Source organism: Rhinoraja longicauda, chromosome 37, assembly GCF_053455715.1.
Source record: "Rhinoraja longicauda isolate Sanriku21f chromosome 37, sRhiLon1.1, whole genome shotgun sequence".
In the NCBI taxonomy this organism is placed as follows: Eukaryota; Metazoa; Chordata; class Chondrichthyes; order Rajiformes; family Arhynchobatidae; genus Rhinoraja; species Rhinoraja longicauda.
Genome location: NC_135989.1, coordinates 12,337,857 through 12,354,432, shown reverse-complemented (window position 1 = coordinate 12,354,432; position 16,576 = coordinate 12,337,857). Strand labels below are relative to the sequence as shown.

Here is a 16,576-nt window from a genome sequence, read left to right as displayed (position 1 = left end):
GTCCAAATACATATACCTGGGACGAACTGATGTCCATTATGGGAAATCTGTTCGACTCTGCAGAAAGACAAATGATTAGACAGGCCGGAATTAAAATCTGGGAGCAATCCGAGCATCATCCAGCTGTAGCGGGGAACGTGAAGTACCCAATTGCCTCGCCCAATTGGGACAAGCAGTCCGAAGAGGGTCAGAAAAATATGAGAGAACTCCGGGAAATAATAATAATAAAAGGAATAAGGGAGGCCGTGCCTAGGACAAAATTTTGAGCGAGCATTTGAGAACCAGCAGGCAAAGGACGAGGCCCCCACTACCTTCCTACGAAGGTTAATAAAGAACATGCAGCAATATTCAGGGATTGACCCGGAGTCAGACGCCGGGCAACAACTTTTGAGGGCGAATTTTGTGACCAAATCCTGGCCTGATGTCCGGAAGAAATTAGAAAAGATAGAGGATTGGAATGAGAAACCATTAAACCAATTATTAACCGAGGCACAGAGAGTATATGTGCGACGGGATGAGGAAAGGAAGAAGGGGAAAGCCAAAATGATGATGCAGGCGGTAAAGCAAGTGGTTGAGCAAGACCGAGAAGGTGATAGACGGAAAGACAATAGACAATAGGTGCAGGAGGAGGCCATTCAGCCCTTCGAGCCAGCACCGCCATTCAATGCGATCATGGCTGATCACTCTCAATCGGTACCCCGTTCCTGCCTTCTCCCCATACCCCCTCACTCCGCTATCCTTAAGAGCTCTATCCAGCTCTCTCTTGAAAGCATCCAACGAACTGGCCTCCACTGCCTTCTGAGGCAGAGAATTCCACACCTTCACCACTCTCTGACTGAAAAAGTTCTTCCTCATCTCCGTTCTAAATGGCCTACCCCTTATTCTTAAACTGTGGCCCCTTGTTCTGGACTCCCCCAACATTGGGAACATGTTTCCTGCCTCTAATGTGTCCAATCCCCTAATTAACTTGTATGTTTCAATAAGATCCCCCCTCATCCTTCTAAATTCCAGTGTATACAAGCCCAATTGCTCCAGCCTTTCAACATACGACAGTCCCGCCATTCCAGGAATTAACCTAGTGAACCTACGCTGCACGCCCTCCATAACAAGAATATCCTTCCTCAAATTTGGAGACCAAAACTGCACACAGTACTCCAGGTGCGGTTTCACCAGGGCCCGGTACAACTGTAGAAGGACCTCTTTGCTCCTATACTCAACTCCTCTTGTTATGAAGGCCAACATTCCATTGGCTTTCTTCACTGCCTGCTGTACCTGCATGCTTCCTTTCATTGACTGATGCACTAGGACACCCAGATCTTGTTGAACTCCCCCTCCTCCTAACTTGACACCATTCAGATAATAATCTGCCTTTCTATTCTTACTTCCAAAGTGAATAACCTCACACTTATCTATATAACATATATAACATATATAACAACTACAGCATGGAAACAGGCCTGTCCGGCCCTACCAGTCCACGCCGACCATTCTCCCTGACCTAGTCTCATCTACCTGCACTCAGACCATAACCCTCTTATCCCCTCTTATCCATATACCTATCCAATTTACTCTTAAATAATAAAATCGAGCCTGCCTCCACCACTTCCACCGGAAGCCCATTCCATCCAGCCACAACCCTCTGAGTAAAGAAGTTCCCCCTCATGTTACCCCTAAACCTTTGTCCCTCAATTCTGAAGCTATGTCCCCTTGTTGGAATCTTCCCCACTCTCAAAGGGAAAAGCCTACCCACGTCAACTCTGTCCGTCCCTCTCAAAATTTAAAAAACCTCTATCAAGTCCCCCCTCAACCTTCTACGCTCCAAAGAATAAAGACCCAACCTGTTCAACCTCTCTCTGTAGCCTAAGTGCTGAAACCCAGGCAACATTCTAGTAAATCTCCTCTGTACCCTCTCCATTTTGTCGACATCCTTCCTATAATTTGGCGACCAGAACTGCACACCATACTCCAGATTCGGCCTCACCAATGCCCTGTACAATTTCAACATTACATCCCAACTTCTATACTCGATGCTCTGATTTATAAAGGCAAGCATACCAAACGCCTTCTTCACCACCCTATCCACATGAGATTCCACCTTCAGGGAACAATGCACAGTTATTCCCAGATCCCTCTGTTCCACTGCATTCCTCAATTCCCTACCATTTACCCTGTACGTCCTATTTTGATTTGTCCTACCAAAATGCAGCACCTCACACTTATCAGCATTAAACTCCATCTGCCATCTTTCAGCCCACCCTTCCAAAAGGCCCAAGTCTCTCTGTAGACTTTGAAAATCTACCTCACTATCAACTACTCCACCTATCTTAGTATCATCTGCATATTTACTAATCCAATTTGCCACCCCATCATCCAGATCATTAATGTAAATGACAAACAACAGTGGACCCAACACAGATCCTTGGGGCACTCCACTAGACACTGGCCTCCAACCTGACATACAATTGTCAACCGTTACCCTCTGGTATCTCCCATTCAGCCATTGTTGAATCCATCTTGCAACCTCACTATTAATACCCAACGATTTAACCTTCTTAATCAACCTTCCATGTGGAACCTTGTCAAATGCCTTACTGAAGTCCATATAGACAACATCCACAGCCTTGCCCTTATCAATTTCCCTGGTAACCTCTTCAAAAAATTCAAGAAGATTAGTCAAACATGACCTTCCAGGTACAAATCCATGTTGACTGTTTCTAATCAGGCCTTGATTATCCAAATAATTATATATATTGTCCCTAGGTATCTTTTCCATTAATTTTCCCACCACAGACGTCAAACTAATAGGTCTATAATTGCTAGGTTTACTTTTAGAACCTTTTTTAAACAAAGGCACAACATGCGCAATGCGCCAATCTTCCGGCACCATCCCTGTTTCTAATGACGTTTGAAATATTTCCGTCATAGCCCCTGCTATTTCTGCACTAACTTCCCTCAATGTCCTAGGGAATATCCTATCAGGACCTGGAGACTTATCCACTTTTATATTCTTCAAAAGTGTCCGTACCTCCTCTTCTTTAATCCTCCTAATTTCCATCACTACTCTACTTGTTTCGCTTACCTCACATAATTCAATATCCTTCTCCTCGGTAAATACCGAAGAAAAGAAATTGTTTAATATCTCCCCCATTTCTTCCGGCTCAGCACACAGCTGTCCACTCTGACTCTCTAATGGACCAATTTTATCCCTCACTATCCTTTTGCTATTGACATATCTGTAGAACCCCTTGGGGTTTACTTTTACATTACTTGCCAAAGCAGCCTCATATCTTTTTTTCGCTTTTCTAATTTCCTTTTTAAGATTTCTTTTACATTCTTTATATTCCTCAAGAACCTCATTTACTCCCTGCCGCTTATATTTATTGTATATCTCCCTCTTTTTCCGAACCGTGTCCAATTTCCCTGGAAAACCACGGCTCTTTCAAATTATTATTCTTTCCTTTCCACCGAACAGGGACATAAAGACTCTGTACTCTCAAAATTTCACCTTTAAATATCCTCCATTTCTCTATTATATCCTTTTCATAAAACAACAATTTCCATTTCACTCCTTTTAAATCCTTTCCATTTCACTCCTTTTAAATCTACATTAAACTGCATCTGCCATGTATCTATCCGCCCACTCACACAACCTGTCCAAGTCACCCTGCAGCCTTATTGCATCTTCCTCACAATTCACACTACCCCCCAGCTTAGTATCATCTGCAAATTTGCTAATGGTACTTTTAATCCCTATAGAGGACGAGGAAGAGGAAGAGGAATGAGGGGGAGAATGGGAAGCGAGAGGAGAGACATAGGACGCGATAGGGGCATGGAGAACAGGACCTTCCAGGTGTTATCACTGTAATGAAGAAGGACATTTTAAAAGGGAGTGCCAAAAACTAAGGAGAGAAGTTCAGTCATATACCCTGATGGAAGAGGAATAGGGGGGTCAGGGGTTCCCCTCCTTGGGGTTAACAGGACACAAACGGGAACCCCTAGTAAATTAAAAAATCGGACCCCAGGGAGAGGACACAGTGTTCATGGTGGATTCAGGAGCTGAGAGATCAAGTGTGACCAGAATACCTGAAGGGATGGCAACTGGGAAAGGGCATGTGAAGATTTCTGGAGTAGGAGGGAAAGTGATGACGGCCCCGGAGATAGAAGGAGTAAAAGTCAAATACGAAAATAGGGAGGCGGTGGAGGATTTGATTCTAGTTCCACATGCCGGAGTGAACTTAATGGGACGGGATCTGCAGATCCAGTTGGGAATAGGAACGGCACCTGTGGAAGGGCGGATAGTGGTCCAATTATATAAACTAAAAGAAGAAGATGAACAGAGGATCAATGATCAGGTCTGGGCTAAGGAAGGAAATAGGGGGGGGCTGAGGATACCATCCCTCCGGATAGTCCTCAGGGAAGGGCATGACGCCGTGCGAGTCAGGCAATACCCCATCTCCATCGAGGGTCGAAACGGACTCCAACCGATCCTAGAAAATCTATTGAAGGAGGGAGTATTGGAAAGTTGCATACTCCCTGGCACCCGCAAAGTTCGACAATAGACAATAGACAATAGACAATAGACAATAGGTGCAGGAGTAGGCCATTCAGCCCTTCGAGCCAGCACCGCCATTCAATGCGATCATGGCTGATCACTATCAATCAGTACCCCGTTCCTGCCTTCTCCCCATACCCCCTCACTCCGCTATCCTTAAGAGCTCTATCCAGCTCTCTCTTGAAAGCATCCAACGAACTGGCCTCCACTGCCTTCTGAGGCAGAGAATTCCACACCTTCACCACCCTCTGACTGAAAAAGTTCTTCCTCATCTCCGTTCTAAATGGCCTACCCCTTATTCTCAAACTGTGGCCCCTTGTTCTGGACTCCCCCAACATTGGGAACATGTTATCTGCCTCTAATGTGTCCAATCCCCTAATTATCTTATATGTTTCAATAAGATCCCCCCTCATCCTTCTAAATTCCAGTGTATACAAGCCCAATCGCTCCAGCCTTTCAACATACGACAGTCCCGCCATTCCGGGAATTAATCTAGTGAACCTACGCTGCACGCCCTCCATAGCAAGAATATCCTTCCTCAAATTTGGAGACCAAAACTGCACACAGTACTCCAGGTGCGGTCTCACCAGGGCCCGGTACAACTGTAGAAGGACCTCTTTGCTCCTATACTCAACTCCTCTTGTTACGAAGGCCAACATTCCATTGGCTTTCTTCACTGCCTGCTGAACCTGCATGCTTCCTTTCATTGACTGATGCACTAGGACACCCAGATCTCGTTGAACTCCCCCTCCTCCTAACTTGACACCATTCAGATAATAATCTGCCTTTCTATTCTTACTTCCAAAGTGAATAACCTCACACTTATCTACATTAAACTGCATCTGCCATGTATCCGCCCACTCACACAACCTGTCCAGGTCACCCTGCAGCCTTATTGCATCTTCCTCACAATTCACACTACCCCCCAACTTAGTATCATCTGCAAATTTGCTAATGGTACTTTTAATCCCTTCGTCTAAGTCATTAATGTATATCGTAAATAGCTGGGGTCCCAGCACCGAACCTTGCGGTACCCCACTGGTCACTGCCTGCCATTCCGAAAGGGACCCATTTATCCCCACTCTTTGCTTTCTGTCTGTTAACCAATTTTCTATCCATGTCAGTACCCTACCCCCAATACCATGTGCCCTAATTTTGCCCACTAATCTCCTATGTGGGACCTTGTCGAAGGCTTTCTGAAAGTCGAGGTACACCACATCCACTGACTCTCCCTTGTCAATTTTCCTAGTTACATCCTCAAAAAATTCCAGTAGATTTGTCAAGCATGATTTCCCCTTCGTAAATCCATGCTGACTCGGAACGATCCCGTTACTGCTATCCAAATGCTCAGCAATTTCGTCTTTTATAATTGACTCCAGCATTTTCCCCACCACTGATGTCAGACTAACTGGTCTATAATTACCCGTTTTCTCTCTCCCTCCTTTCTTAAAAAGTGGGATAACATTTGCTATTCTCCAATCCACAGGAACTGATCCTGAATCTATAGAACATTGAAAAATGATCTCCAATGCTTCCACTATTTCTAGAGCCACCTCCTTAAGTACTCTGGGATGCAGACCATCAGGCCCTGGGGATTTATCAGCCTTCAGTCCCATCAGTCTACCCAAAACCATTTCCTGCCTAATGTGGATTTCCTTCAGTTCCTCCATCACCCTAGGTTCTCCAGCCCCTAGAACATTTGGGAGATTGTGTGTATCTTCCTCAGTTCGGGAATGGTGGCGAGGATGAATGGTACCCTAAAGACACAAATTACCAAACTAATGGAGGAGACTAGACTACCCGTAAAAGGGACCACATCACCCCGATTCTGGCCTCTCTCCACTGGCTCCTTGTACGGTACAGAATCAACTTCAAGCTCCTCCTATTCACGTATAAAGCCCTAAATGGACATTTCCCCCCCCTACATCAAAAATCTTCCAACCCCCCTCTCTAACTCCAGGTCCCTCAGGTCGGCCGACTTGGGGCTACTCACTATCCTGCGGTCTAGGCTTAAGCTCAGGGGTGACCGCGCTTTTGCGGTTGCAGCTCCTAGACTGTGGAACAGCATCCCTCTACCCATCAGAACTGCCCCCTCCATCGACTCCTTTGGTCAACGTGGGTTGTTTTTAAATGTGCTATACAAATAAATTTGACTTGACTTGACTTGACTTGACTAAGTGCTTGCCGATAGCCTTGCTTAGAATTCGAACTGCCCCACGAAAAGATATAGCAGTATCCCCCTACGAAATGTTGTTTGGGTTACCTTATTTGGGAAAGATAGAAGGAATACCCACCCTAGAGGGTGGTGATGTTTTCTTAAGGAACTATCTACTGGCAGTCTCTCGTTCTATTACAGAATTAAAAACCAAGGGGCGGCTGGCACAGAGTCCCCCTCTCGACTTTCCAATCCATCCCGTGAAGGCGGGAGAGTGGGTTCTTGTGAAATCGTGGAAGGAAGAAAAATTGCAACCCCGTTGGACTGGTCCGTATTTGGTACTGTTGAAAACGGAGACTGCAGTGCGGACGAAAGAAAAAGTGTGGACACACGCAGCGCGAATAAAGGGACCAGTGGAACCTCCAGCTGAGGAGGACTGGACAGTAAGGTAAGGGAGGAAACCACTGACTCTGATCTTTGAGAAAGAACAATTGAACTAAAAGATTACAATGCAGTGCGTGGCACTGGTGCTCATGATGGTCGTCACTGTCAGTAAATGTATGGACAGCTGTGATAAATGTTACCACCCCATCAGGTATGGCGGACAAACCAAAAGGTCTTTTACCTATCATTCCCATGTGCATGACTCATGTTATACCCATAGGACCAGAACCAGCTGTAAGGAGGGGGGAGTAGAATACTACTTAGTGCAGAATTTGGGATACACAGGAATGAGGATGTATAGGACCTGCCCCAAAGGACAGAGATGGCTTTGCTTATGGAAAGCCGAGCAATGGGGGATGGGGTCCCAATTGGGGAAGGAATATTCAGACAGGGAAAAGGAAATCCTAATAAATAGGCTAAAAGGAAAAGGGATGACCCAACCAGCCCCACCAGCCCCAGTTACATCTCACAGGTGCTGTTCGTACAGAGCTCGTACGTTCTCCCTGTGACCACGTGGGTTTTCTCCGGGTGCTCCAGTTTCTTCTCACATTCCAAAGATATCTGGCTTTGCAGGTTAATTGTCTTCTGTAAGTTGTCCTGAGTGTGTTGGATAGAACTGGCGTTCGGGTGATTGCTGGTTAGTGCAGTCTCGGTTGGCCGAAGGGCCTGTTTCTGTGCTGTATCTCTAAAATAGGACTTGTGGGGCCTCATAAGCGGGCGGCACGGTAGCGCAGCGGTAGAGTTGCTGCTTTACAGCGAATGCAGCGCCGGAGACTCAGGTTCGATCCTGACTACGGGTGCTGCACTGTAAGGAGTTTGTACGTTCTCCCCGTGACCTGCGTGGGTTTTCTCCGAGATCTTCGGTTTCCTCCCACACTCCAAAGACGTACAGGTATGTAGGTTAATTGGCTGGGTAAATGTAAAAATTGTCCCTAGTGGGTGTAGGATAGTATTAATGTACGGGGATCGCTGGGCGGCACGGACTTAGAGGGCCGAAAAGGCCTGTTTCCGGCTGTATATATATGATATGATATGATAAGTAATTGATCTATGTTCCCAGTTCCTATTTTTAAATCCTCTAAATTCCCAGCCGTTGTGACGCTCCACTGAAGTCAGCCGTCATCCTCCCTCCGCCTGTTCCACCGTTGAGGTCTTGGTTAGATCGCTCTTTGTCGGGGACCTCCCCCTCGACTTTACTGCCAGATGGCATCGCTCCAGATGGCATCGCTGTCAGGATCTCAGGACCACACAAGCTTCTCCACCACGACAAGGTGACAACCCACGGAGAAGATTTAGAAGACTTATCTCTAAATTACACCGTCTCTAATGCCTTCACATACTCCCTGAAATGAGGCGCCCAGAACAGTACGCAATTCCCTAAAGGTGCCTTTAAACCTTCTCTAAAGGTTCCTAATTTAGGAACTAAATTCATAGGATCTAATTAAAGGCATTATGGTGTTTAAACTGATGCATATCTTGTGACCAAGACTATCCTAAGACACTCTCTTCCCTTGATGATAGAAACATAGAAAATAGGTGCAGGAGTAGGCCATTCGGCCGTTCGAGCCTGCACCGCCATTCAATATGATCATGGCTGATCATCCAACTCAGTATCCCGTACCTGCCTTCTCTCCATACCCCCTGATCCCTTTAGCCACAAGGGCCACATCTAATTCCCTCTTAAATATAGCCAATGAACTGGCCTCAACTACCTTCTGTGGCAGAGAATTCCACAGATTCACCACTCTCTGTGTGAAAAAAAACGTTCTCATCTCGGTCCTAAAAGACTTCCCCCTTATCCTTAAACTGTGACCTCATGATGTACCTCATGACTTCTGTCAGAGGGAGTGGAGCTAAAGTTCATCTGGTTTAGGACGCAGGGTAAAAACAAGGAACAGCAGATCCTGGTTTACACCAAAGATAGACACAAATTGCTGGAGTAACTCAGCGGGTCAGGCAGCAACTCTGTAGAAAAAGGAATGGTGGACATTTCGGGGCTGTGATCTCTGGTCCTAGATTCGCCCACAAACAAAATGGCCGGTCACGGTGGCGCAGCGGTAGAGTTGCTGCCTTACAGCGCTTGCAGCACCGGAGACCCGGGTTCGATCCCGACTACGGGTGCTGTCTGTACGGAGTTTGTACCTTCTCCCCGTGTCCTGCGTGGGTTTTCTCTGAGATCTTCGGTTTCCTCCCACACTCCAAGGACGTACAGGTATATAGGTTAATTGGCTTGGTCTATGTGTAAATTGTCCCTCATGTGTGTAGGATAGTGTTAATGTGCGGGGATCGCTGGTCGGTGGGCCGAAGGTCGGTGGGCCAAAGGGCCTGTTTCCGTGCTGTATCTCCAGAAAAAACTTAAGAAAAATACTGAAAACATCCTCTCCACATCCACTCTATCCAGGCCTTTCATTATTCAGTAGTTTTTAATGAGATTCCCCCCTCATCTTTCTAAACTCCAGGCTCAGTACTGTCAAACACTCATTGTACATCAACCCAATCATCCTGTGGATTATTCTTGTAATCCTCTTCTGGACCCTCTCTAACGCCAGCACATCCTTCCACAGACTTTTCTGCCTGTTGGAGAGAAATGGAAAGGGCACGGGGAGTTGGTGTTCGAAGTAGAGGGTGATTTATTGAAACTGGTTCGTACCAGGGGACCGGCTAATCTACCAGGCCCAGGTTCGATCCCGACCTCGAGTGCTTAAAGGCTTTTAAATGCCACTATCCCATCCGCCTTAACTACCACTCCCAGCAGACTCGGTGGGCCGAAGGGCCTGTTTCCGCACTGTATCTCTAAAGTCTAACGTCTAAAGGAATTCTGAGGGAGAGCTCTGCCGACTAGGATGTGACATTGTGCCGGAATGGGTGACGTTTCGGGTCGAGACCCTTCTTCAGACTGCAAATTGCTGGAGTTTGAATCTGCAGTTCCTTCGTACAAATCTAGATAAGACAAGAAGAAGGGTCTCGACCCGAAACGTCACCCATTCCTGCTCTCCCGAGATGCTGCCTGACCTGCTGAGTTACTCCAGCATTTTGTGAATAAATCGATTTGTACCAGCGTCTGCAGTTATTTTCTTATACTAGGATGTGACATTGGCTGGGTTCGAGCTATCAAGAGAAGTTGTCTTATCTAGATAGACACAAAATGCAGGAGTAACTCAGCGGGACAGGCAGCATCTCTGGAGAAAAGGAATGTGTTTACCTATTCCTTCTCTCCATAGATCAGCGTTTCTAGGGTTCCGCTAGAGTTCGCTAGGGTTTCCAATAGATATAGTAATAAACTAGCCGGGCGTGGACCCGTTGGGTCGAAAACTCTCCTGTGGGCCTCTCTTGCCGGCTCAGCAGCAGCAGCGGCAGCGGCAGCTCGACGGCGATGGCTGTTGCTTTGAGTGGGAAGGTGGGCACCCCCCCCTCATTGGCTGCCACTCACGTCACTCAGGCGGTTCCCTGCCCCCGGTGGCCATCTTGGGCACGCCCCCCCGCCATTAATAATTTTTATGTAGGGGTTCCCTGAGACATGAAAATTATTTCAAGGGTTCCGCAAGGGTAAAAAGGTCGAGAAACGCTGCCACAGATGCTGCCTGAGTGTTACTCCAGCATTTTGTGTCCATGTCCTGCCTTACCTAGCATTGCTTCCACTGGAACCAAGGTTGGTGAGCGAGATTTATTCAAAGTGATAAATTTATTACAGATTACATTATTTTACACAAAATGCAGTTTTCATTTTGTTACTTTTAGATATGATGCACAGTGCTTTTAAACTACATTAATTTAAGTATAAACCATTTAGGTTTATGGCACATCTTTCGTTAGATATATTGCAGAGTGCTTTTAAACTCCATTAATTTGACTATAAACTCGATACAGTTTACAGTTTCATTATTAGTTAGATGTAATGCAGTAGGCTTTTAAATTGCATTACATTAAATGTATGTAAATGTATTTTTTCAGATAGACACTCCAACTTTTTGTGTCTATCTTTGATCTGGTGATTACATGACTCGACCTTCTTATGATCAATTGAACGTCTTCCGATTGCCACTAGGTGGCTGCAGATCACACACCTTCAAGGAGAGTAGGAAAATAACTGCAGATGCTGGTACAAATCGAAGGTGTCACAAAATGCTGGAGTAACTCAGCGGGTCAGGCAGCATCTCAGGAGAGAAGGAATGGGTGACGTTTCAGGTCAAGACCCTTCTTCAGTCTGAAGTCTGAAGAAAAACGTCACCCATTCCTTCTCTCCTCAGATGCTGCCTGACCCGCTGAGTTACTCCAGCGTTTTGTGGCACCTTCAAGGAGAGGTTGAGTGGTTGCGATACTAATGGACTCAAATTCCAGATAGCCTGATTGATGTGAAAACGGCAAATGCTGGAAATACTCAGCAGATCAGGCAGCCTCTGTGGAACGAGAAACAACGTTAACGTTCCAGGTCCTGAAACCGAAACATTAATTCCCTTTGTCTTTCCGCAGATGCTGCCTAATTTTTATTAGTTTAGTTTAGAGATACAACTCGGCCCACCGAGTCCGCACCGACCAACGATCCCCGTACACTAACGCTATCCGACACACACTAGGGATAATTTACATTTATACCAAGCCAATTAACCTGCACGTCTTTGGAGTGCGGGAGGAAACCGAAGATCTCGGAGAAAACCGACGCGGTCGCGGGGAGAACGTACAAACTCCGTACAAACAGCATCCGTAGTCGGGATCGAACCGGGTGTCTGACGCTACAAGCGCTGTAAGGCAGCAACCCTACAAAGTGTTTGAAGAGTCAAGTGTGTTTTATTGTCATATGACCAGGAATGGTACAAAGAGAATTCTTACTTGGAACAGACGTGTAAACACGGTACTCAGTAAACACCATCATCTATATACTAAAACTCTCGTTTGTTATCTTGTTTGTGACTGAACTTCAGCCAAAACGGTACACGATAGCGCGACAATTTTAGGCCCACCTTACTCACCGTTGTCACTTTAGTGATAAAGCAAGTAGTTTTATTGAAATCGGTGTTATATTTTTTCAGTTATTCACATTTTAAAGTGTAAAAGGAGGGGAGGGGGAGGGGAGGAGGGGAGGAGGGAGGGGGAAGGGGGGAGTGGGGGAGAAGGGAGAGGGGAGGGGGGGTTGAGGAGAGAGGGGACGGGGGGGGGGGGGAAGGACAGGGTGCTGCACCGATGCAGGAGAGCTTTGGGCCCAATGGGTCCACTTTGTCTAGTAAACAATAAAAAGAAGAACAATATATTTTTTTGGAAGTGCAAAAACAAAAAACAATGCCTGAAGTCTTTAACGGAATCAAGACAGTTTGTAGTTGGAGTTTAGTTGCAGCACGATTGCTGTAGGGAGGAAGCTGTTCCTGAACCTGGACGTTACAGTTTACAGACTCCTGTACCTTCTTCCCGATGGCAGGAGTGAAATGCGAGTTCGATTTTTATCTCAGAGTTCCAGCATCTGCGGGATGCTTCTTTTCCATGGATCTAACATCATTCCATCCGGAAATGGACAGAGGGCTCAATCGGATATTGGGTTGCCTTAGAATATGATTTGCTTCCTGTATCTGTGTTGGCTGATGTTTGTCAGACCGCAGTGTGAAAAATGAGGAAGAGGAAGAGGCCTTGCAAGGCGGCTTCTTAGAAGCAACTGTGCGTGAGGAGAGGTCACTGCTGGAGGTATTCGGGCAAAATCAGAAGGCGGTGGTAATCAAGTTGGGCCAGAACAAACTCCATAGAAACAAAGAAAATAGGTGCAGGAGGAGGCCATTTGGCCCTTCGAGTCATTCATTGTGATCATGGCTGATCATCCACAATCAGTAATCTGTGCCCAACTTCTCCCCATACCCCTTGGATCCACTAGTCCCCAAAGCTCTATCTAACTCGCTCTTAAATTAATCCAGTGATTTGGCCTCCACTGCCCTCTGTGGCAGAGAATTCCACTAATTCACAACTCTGAGTGAAAAAGTTCCTTCGCATCTCAGTTTTAAATGGCCTCCCCTTTATTCTAAGACTGTGGCCCCTGGTTCTGGACTCAACCAACATTTTTCCTGTATCTAGCTTGTCCAGTCCTTTTATAATTTTATATCTCTATAAGATCCCCTCTCATCCTTCTAAACTCCGGTGAATACAAGCCTAGTCTTTTCAATCTTTCCTCGTATGACAGTCCCGCCATCCCAGGGATCAATCTCGTGAACCTACGCTGCACTGCCTCAATTACAAGGATGTCCTTCCTCAAATTAGGAGACCAAAACTGTACACAATACTCCAGATGTGGTCTTGATATTTGATATTTGATGTTTGGCACCATTTTCATTGTCCAGTCTGCCCTCTAGTTGTTATGAACGGTGCCCGTTCCAGGCAAGCCCCAGGCTGAGTAAAAGGAATGGGTGACGTTTCGGGTCGAAACCCTTCTTCAGACTGAGAGTCAGGGGAGAGGGAAATGAGAGATATGGACGGTACATAGAACAAATGAATGAAAGATGTGCAAAAAGCAATGGGAAAGGTGGAGCTATGCAACTGTGGGGAGGGTGATAACGAGTAATACAGACTGAAACTCAACAGGATGACAGTGAAACTAGTACAATGACCAGGGTGGGCGCGGGACTGAGAGAGATGGAAGGCAAGGGTAACTTGGAATTAGATATCCCGCTGAGTTGCTCCAGCTTTTTGTATCGACGTTCGGTTTATACCAGCATCTGCAGTTCCTTCTCACACGTTTTATTTAATGGTTATTGCTTAAGGCAGTGAATAGGAGGAAGAGACAAATTAGTAGGCTTTGGGGAGACCGAGGCACGCGATAGAGCTTCAAAGAAATGAAGCACTTCCCGTTCCTCCCGAGAGTAGAAACTATTAGATCAGTGGCCTGAATCACAGTCACGTGTTGCAAAGCCCTCCAGATAGACAGAAAAAGTGCTGGAGTAACTCAGCGGGACAGGCAGCATCTCTGGAGAGAAGGAATGGGTGACGTTTCGGGTCGAGACCCTTCTTCAGACTGGTTAGGGTTTAGGGAATCGCGAGATATAGACAATAGACAATAGACAATAGGTGCAGGAGTAGGCCATTCAGCCCTTCGAGCCAGCACCGCCATTCAATGCGATCATGGCTGATCACTGTCAATCAGTACCCCGTTCCTGCCTTCTCCCCATACCCCCTCACTCCGCTATCCTTAATGATGATGATGTAGAGAGATAAAGAACAATGAATGAAAGATATAGAAACATAGAAAATAGGTGCAGGAGGAGGCCATTCGGCCCTTTGAGCCAGCACCGCCATTCAAAATTATCATGACTGATCATCAAAAATCAGTACCCCATTCCTGCTTTCTCCCCATATCCCTTGATTCCGTTAGCCCTAAGAGCTAAATCTAACTCTCTCTTGAAAACATCCAGTGAATTGGCCTTCACTGCCTTCTGTGGCAGAGAATTCCACAGATTCACAGCTCTCTGGGCGAAAAAGATTTTCCAAGACATGCAAAAAAGTAATGATGATGACAAAGGAAACAGGCCATTGTTAGCAAAGCCCTCTGGTTGTTGAAGTTCACCAGTGTGGAACGGACTACAAATCCCAGAGTGCTCTGCAGTTGAGCAAGCGAAGCCTTTATTCAAGTCTTGGCAGAGGAAGGAACTGGTGGTTAAGCAAGCTTCTGCTCTCTGAGGGAAAGAATAAAGAACGGAAGCGCAGCTAGAAGGTGACTGGAGTCCTCTGGGTTTGTCTCGGCTGAATATTCGTGCACTCCTGCCTCCCCAGTCTTGGCTTGGTTTGGCTTGGCTTGGCTTGGCTTGGCTTGGCGGTGGGAGATGGAGCATTGGAGGCAGTGCGCCAACTGGCTGATCAACTCCAAGGTGCTGCCGCCCAACCACCGCGTGACCTGGGACAACGCTCAAGTGTGTGACCTGGTCTGGGCGCTGAGGGATGGGGTCCTTCTCTGCCAGCTTCTCAACAACCTGCAACCTCACTCCATCAACCTCAAGGAGATCAACCTACGACCACAGATGTCCCAGGTGGGTTCAAGCCTTTTGGTGACCCACCCCCTTCCATCCCATCTCCACCTTGGTTTCCTTACCTCGGGCTGGTGGGCCTTGGGTTAGAGGTAAAGCCCCTCAGATTGTCAGGCATGGGAGGCTTACAACCCAATGGTATGAATATATGAAGAAGGGTCTCGACCCAAAACGTCAGACAGGCTGAGTTACTCCAGCTTCTTGTGTCTAACTTTGGCATGAATGTTGATTTCTCCAGCTTTAAAATAACCTTTGCTTTCCGTCCCTCCCCCTAATCCTAATTCTCTGACTGCCTTCCTGATTAATGTTACTGATTGTATGATTGTATGCCTTATCACCTTCCCCTCAGCCAACAATGAACCATTCCACATTTCCTTACCATCGTCTGTTTTGATCTGCTGTTTTCACACCTTAACCTTCCATACCTCTAGACTCCCTCTCCCCAGACTCTCAGTCTGAAGAAGGGTCTCGACCCGAAACGTCACCCATTCCTTTTCTCCAGAGAAGCTGCCCGACCCGCTGAGTTACTCCAGCATTTTGTGCCTATCTTCGGTTTAAGCCAGTTCCTTCCTACACCTAACCTACCATGTTCTCCAGAGATGCTGCCAGGCTCGCTGAGTTCATAAGTGATAGGAGCAGAATTAGGCCATTCAGCCCATCAAGTCTACATGGCCATTCAATCATGGCTGATCTGCCTTTCCCTTTCAACCCTACTCTCCTGCCCCATAACCCCTGACACCCGAAAGTGGTTGAACTGCACCCTTTCTCGGATTCCACTATATGAATCCAGAGCACCCCTTCCTAACAGAAAAAAGATAACCAGCATGTTATAGGTAGGAAGGTACTACCGATGCTGGTTTATACCGTAGATGGACACAAAAAGCTGGAGCAACTCATTGGTTCAGGCAGCATCTCTAGAGAAAGGAATGGGTGACATTTCGAGTGGAGACCCTTCTTCAGACCAGTGTATTCTAGATGTTTCTGTTGGCTTGTAGCGTAAGAAGGGAGAGAGTTCTGTAACTCTGAGGAGTATCAGATTCTAAAGCGGCACGGTGGCGCAGCGGTAGAGTTGCTGCCTTACAGCGAATGCAGCGCCTGAGACTCAGGTTCGATCCTGACTACGGGCGCCGTCTGTACGGAGTTTGTACGTTCTCCCCGTGACCTGCGTGGGTTTTCTCCGAGATCTTCGGTTTCCTCCCACACTCCAAAGACGTACAGGTATGTTGGTTAATTGACTGGGTAAAATGTAAAAATTGTCCCTAGTGTGTGTAGGATAGTGTTAATGTGCGGGTATTCAAGAGAGAGCTGGATAGAGCTCTTAAGGATAGCGGAGTCAGGGGGTATGGGGAGAAGGCAGGGACGGGGTACTGATCGAGAATGATCAGCCATGATCACATTGAATGGCGGTGCTGGCTTGAAGGGCCGAATGGCCTC

The 16,576-nt window shown here is 46.7% G+C and overlaps 1 protein-coding gene across 1 annotated transcript in view; it reads left to right on the top strand.

The window, feature by feature from the left end:
• Positions 1 to 14,768: 14,768 nt before the first annotated feature.
• vav1 (vav guanine nucleotide exchange factor 1) overlaps positions 14,769 to 16,576 on the top strand; it is a 91,020-nt gene continuing 89,212 nt past the window's right edge. The window contains exon 1 of the mRNA XM_078429648.1: positions 14,769 to 15,145. Coding sequence (XP_078285774.1) covers positions 14,942 to 15,145 — 204 coding nt within the window. The 5' untranslated portion in view covers positions 14,769 to 14,941. The remainder of the gene's footprint in view (positions 15,146 to 16,576) is intronic.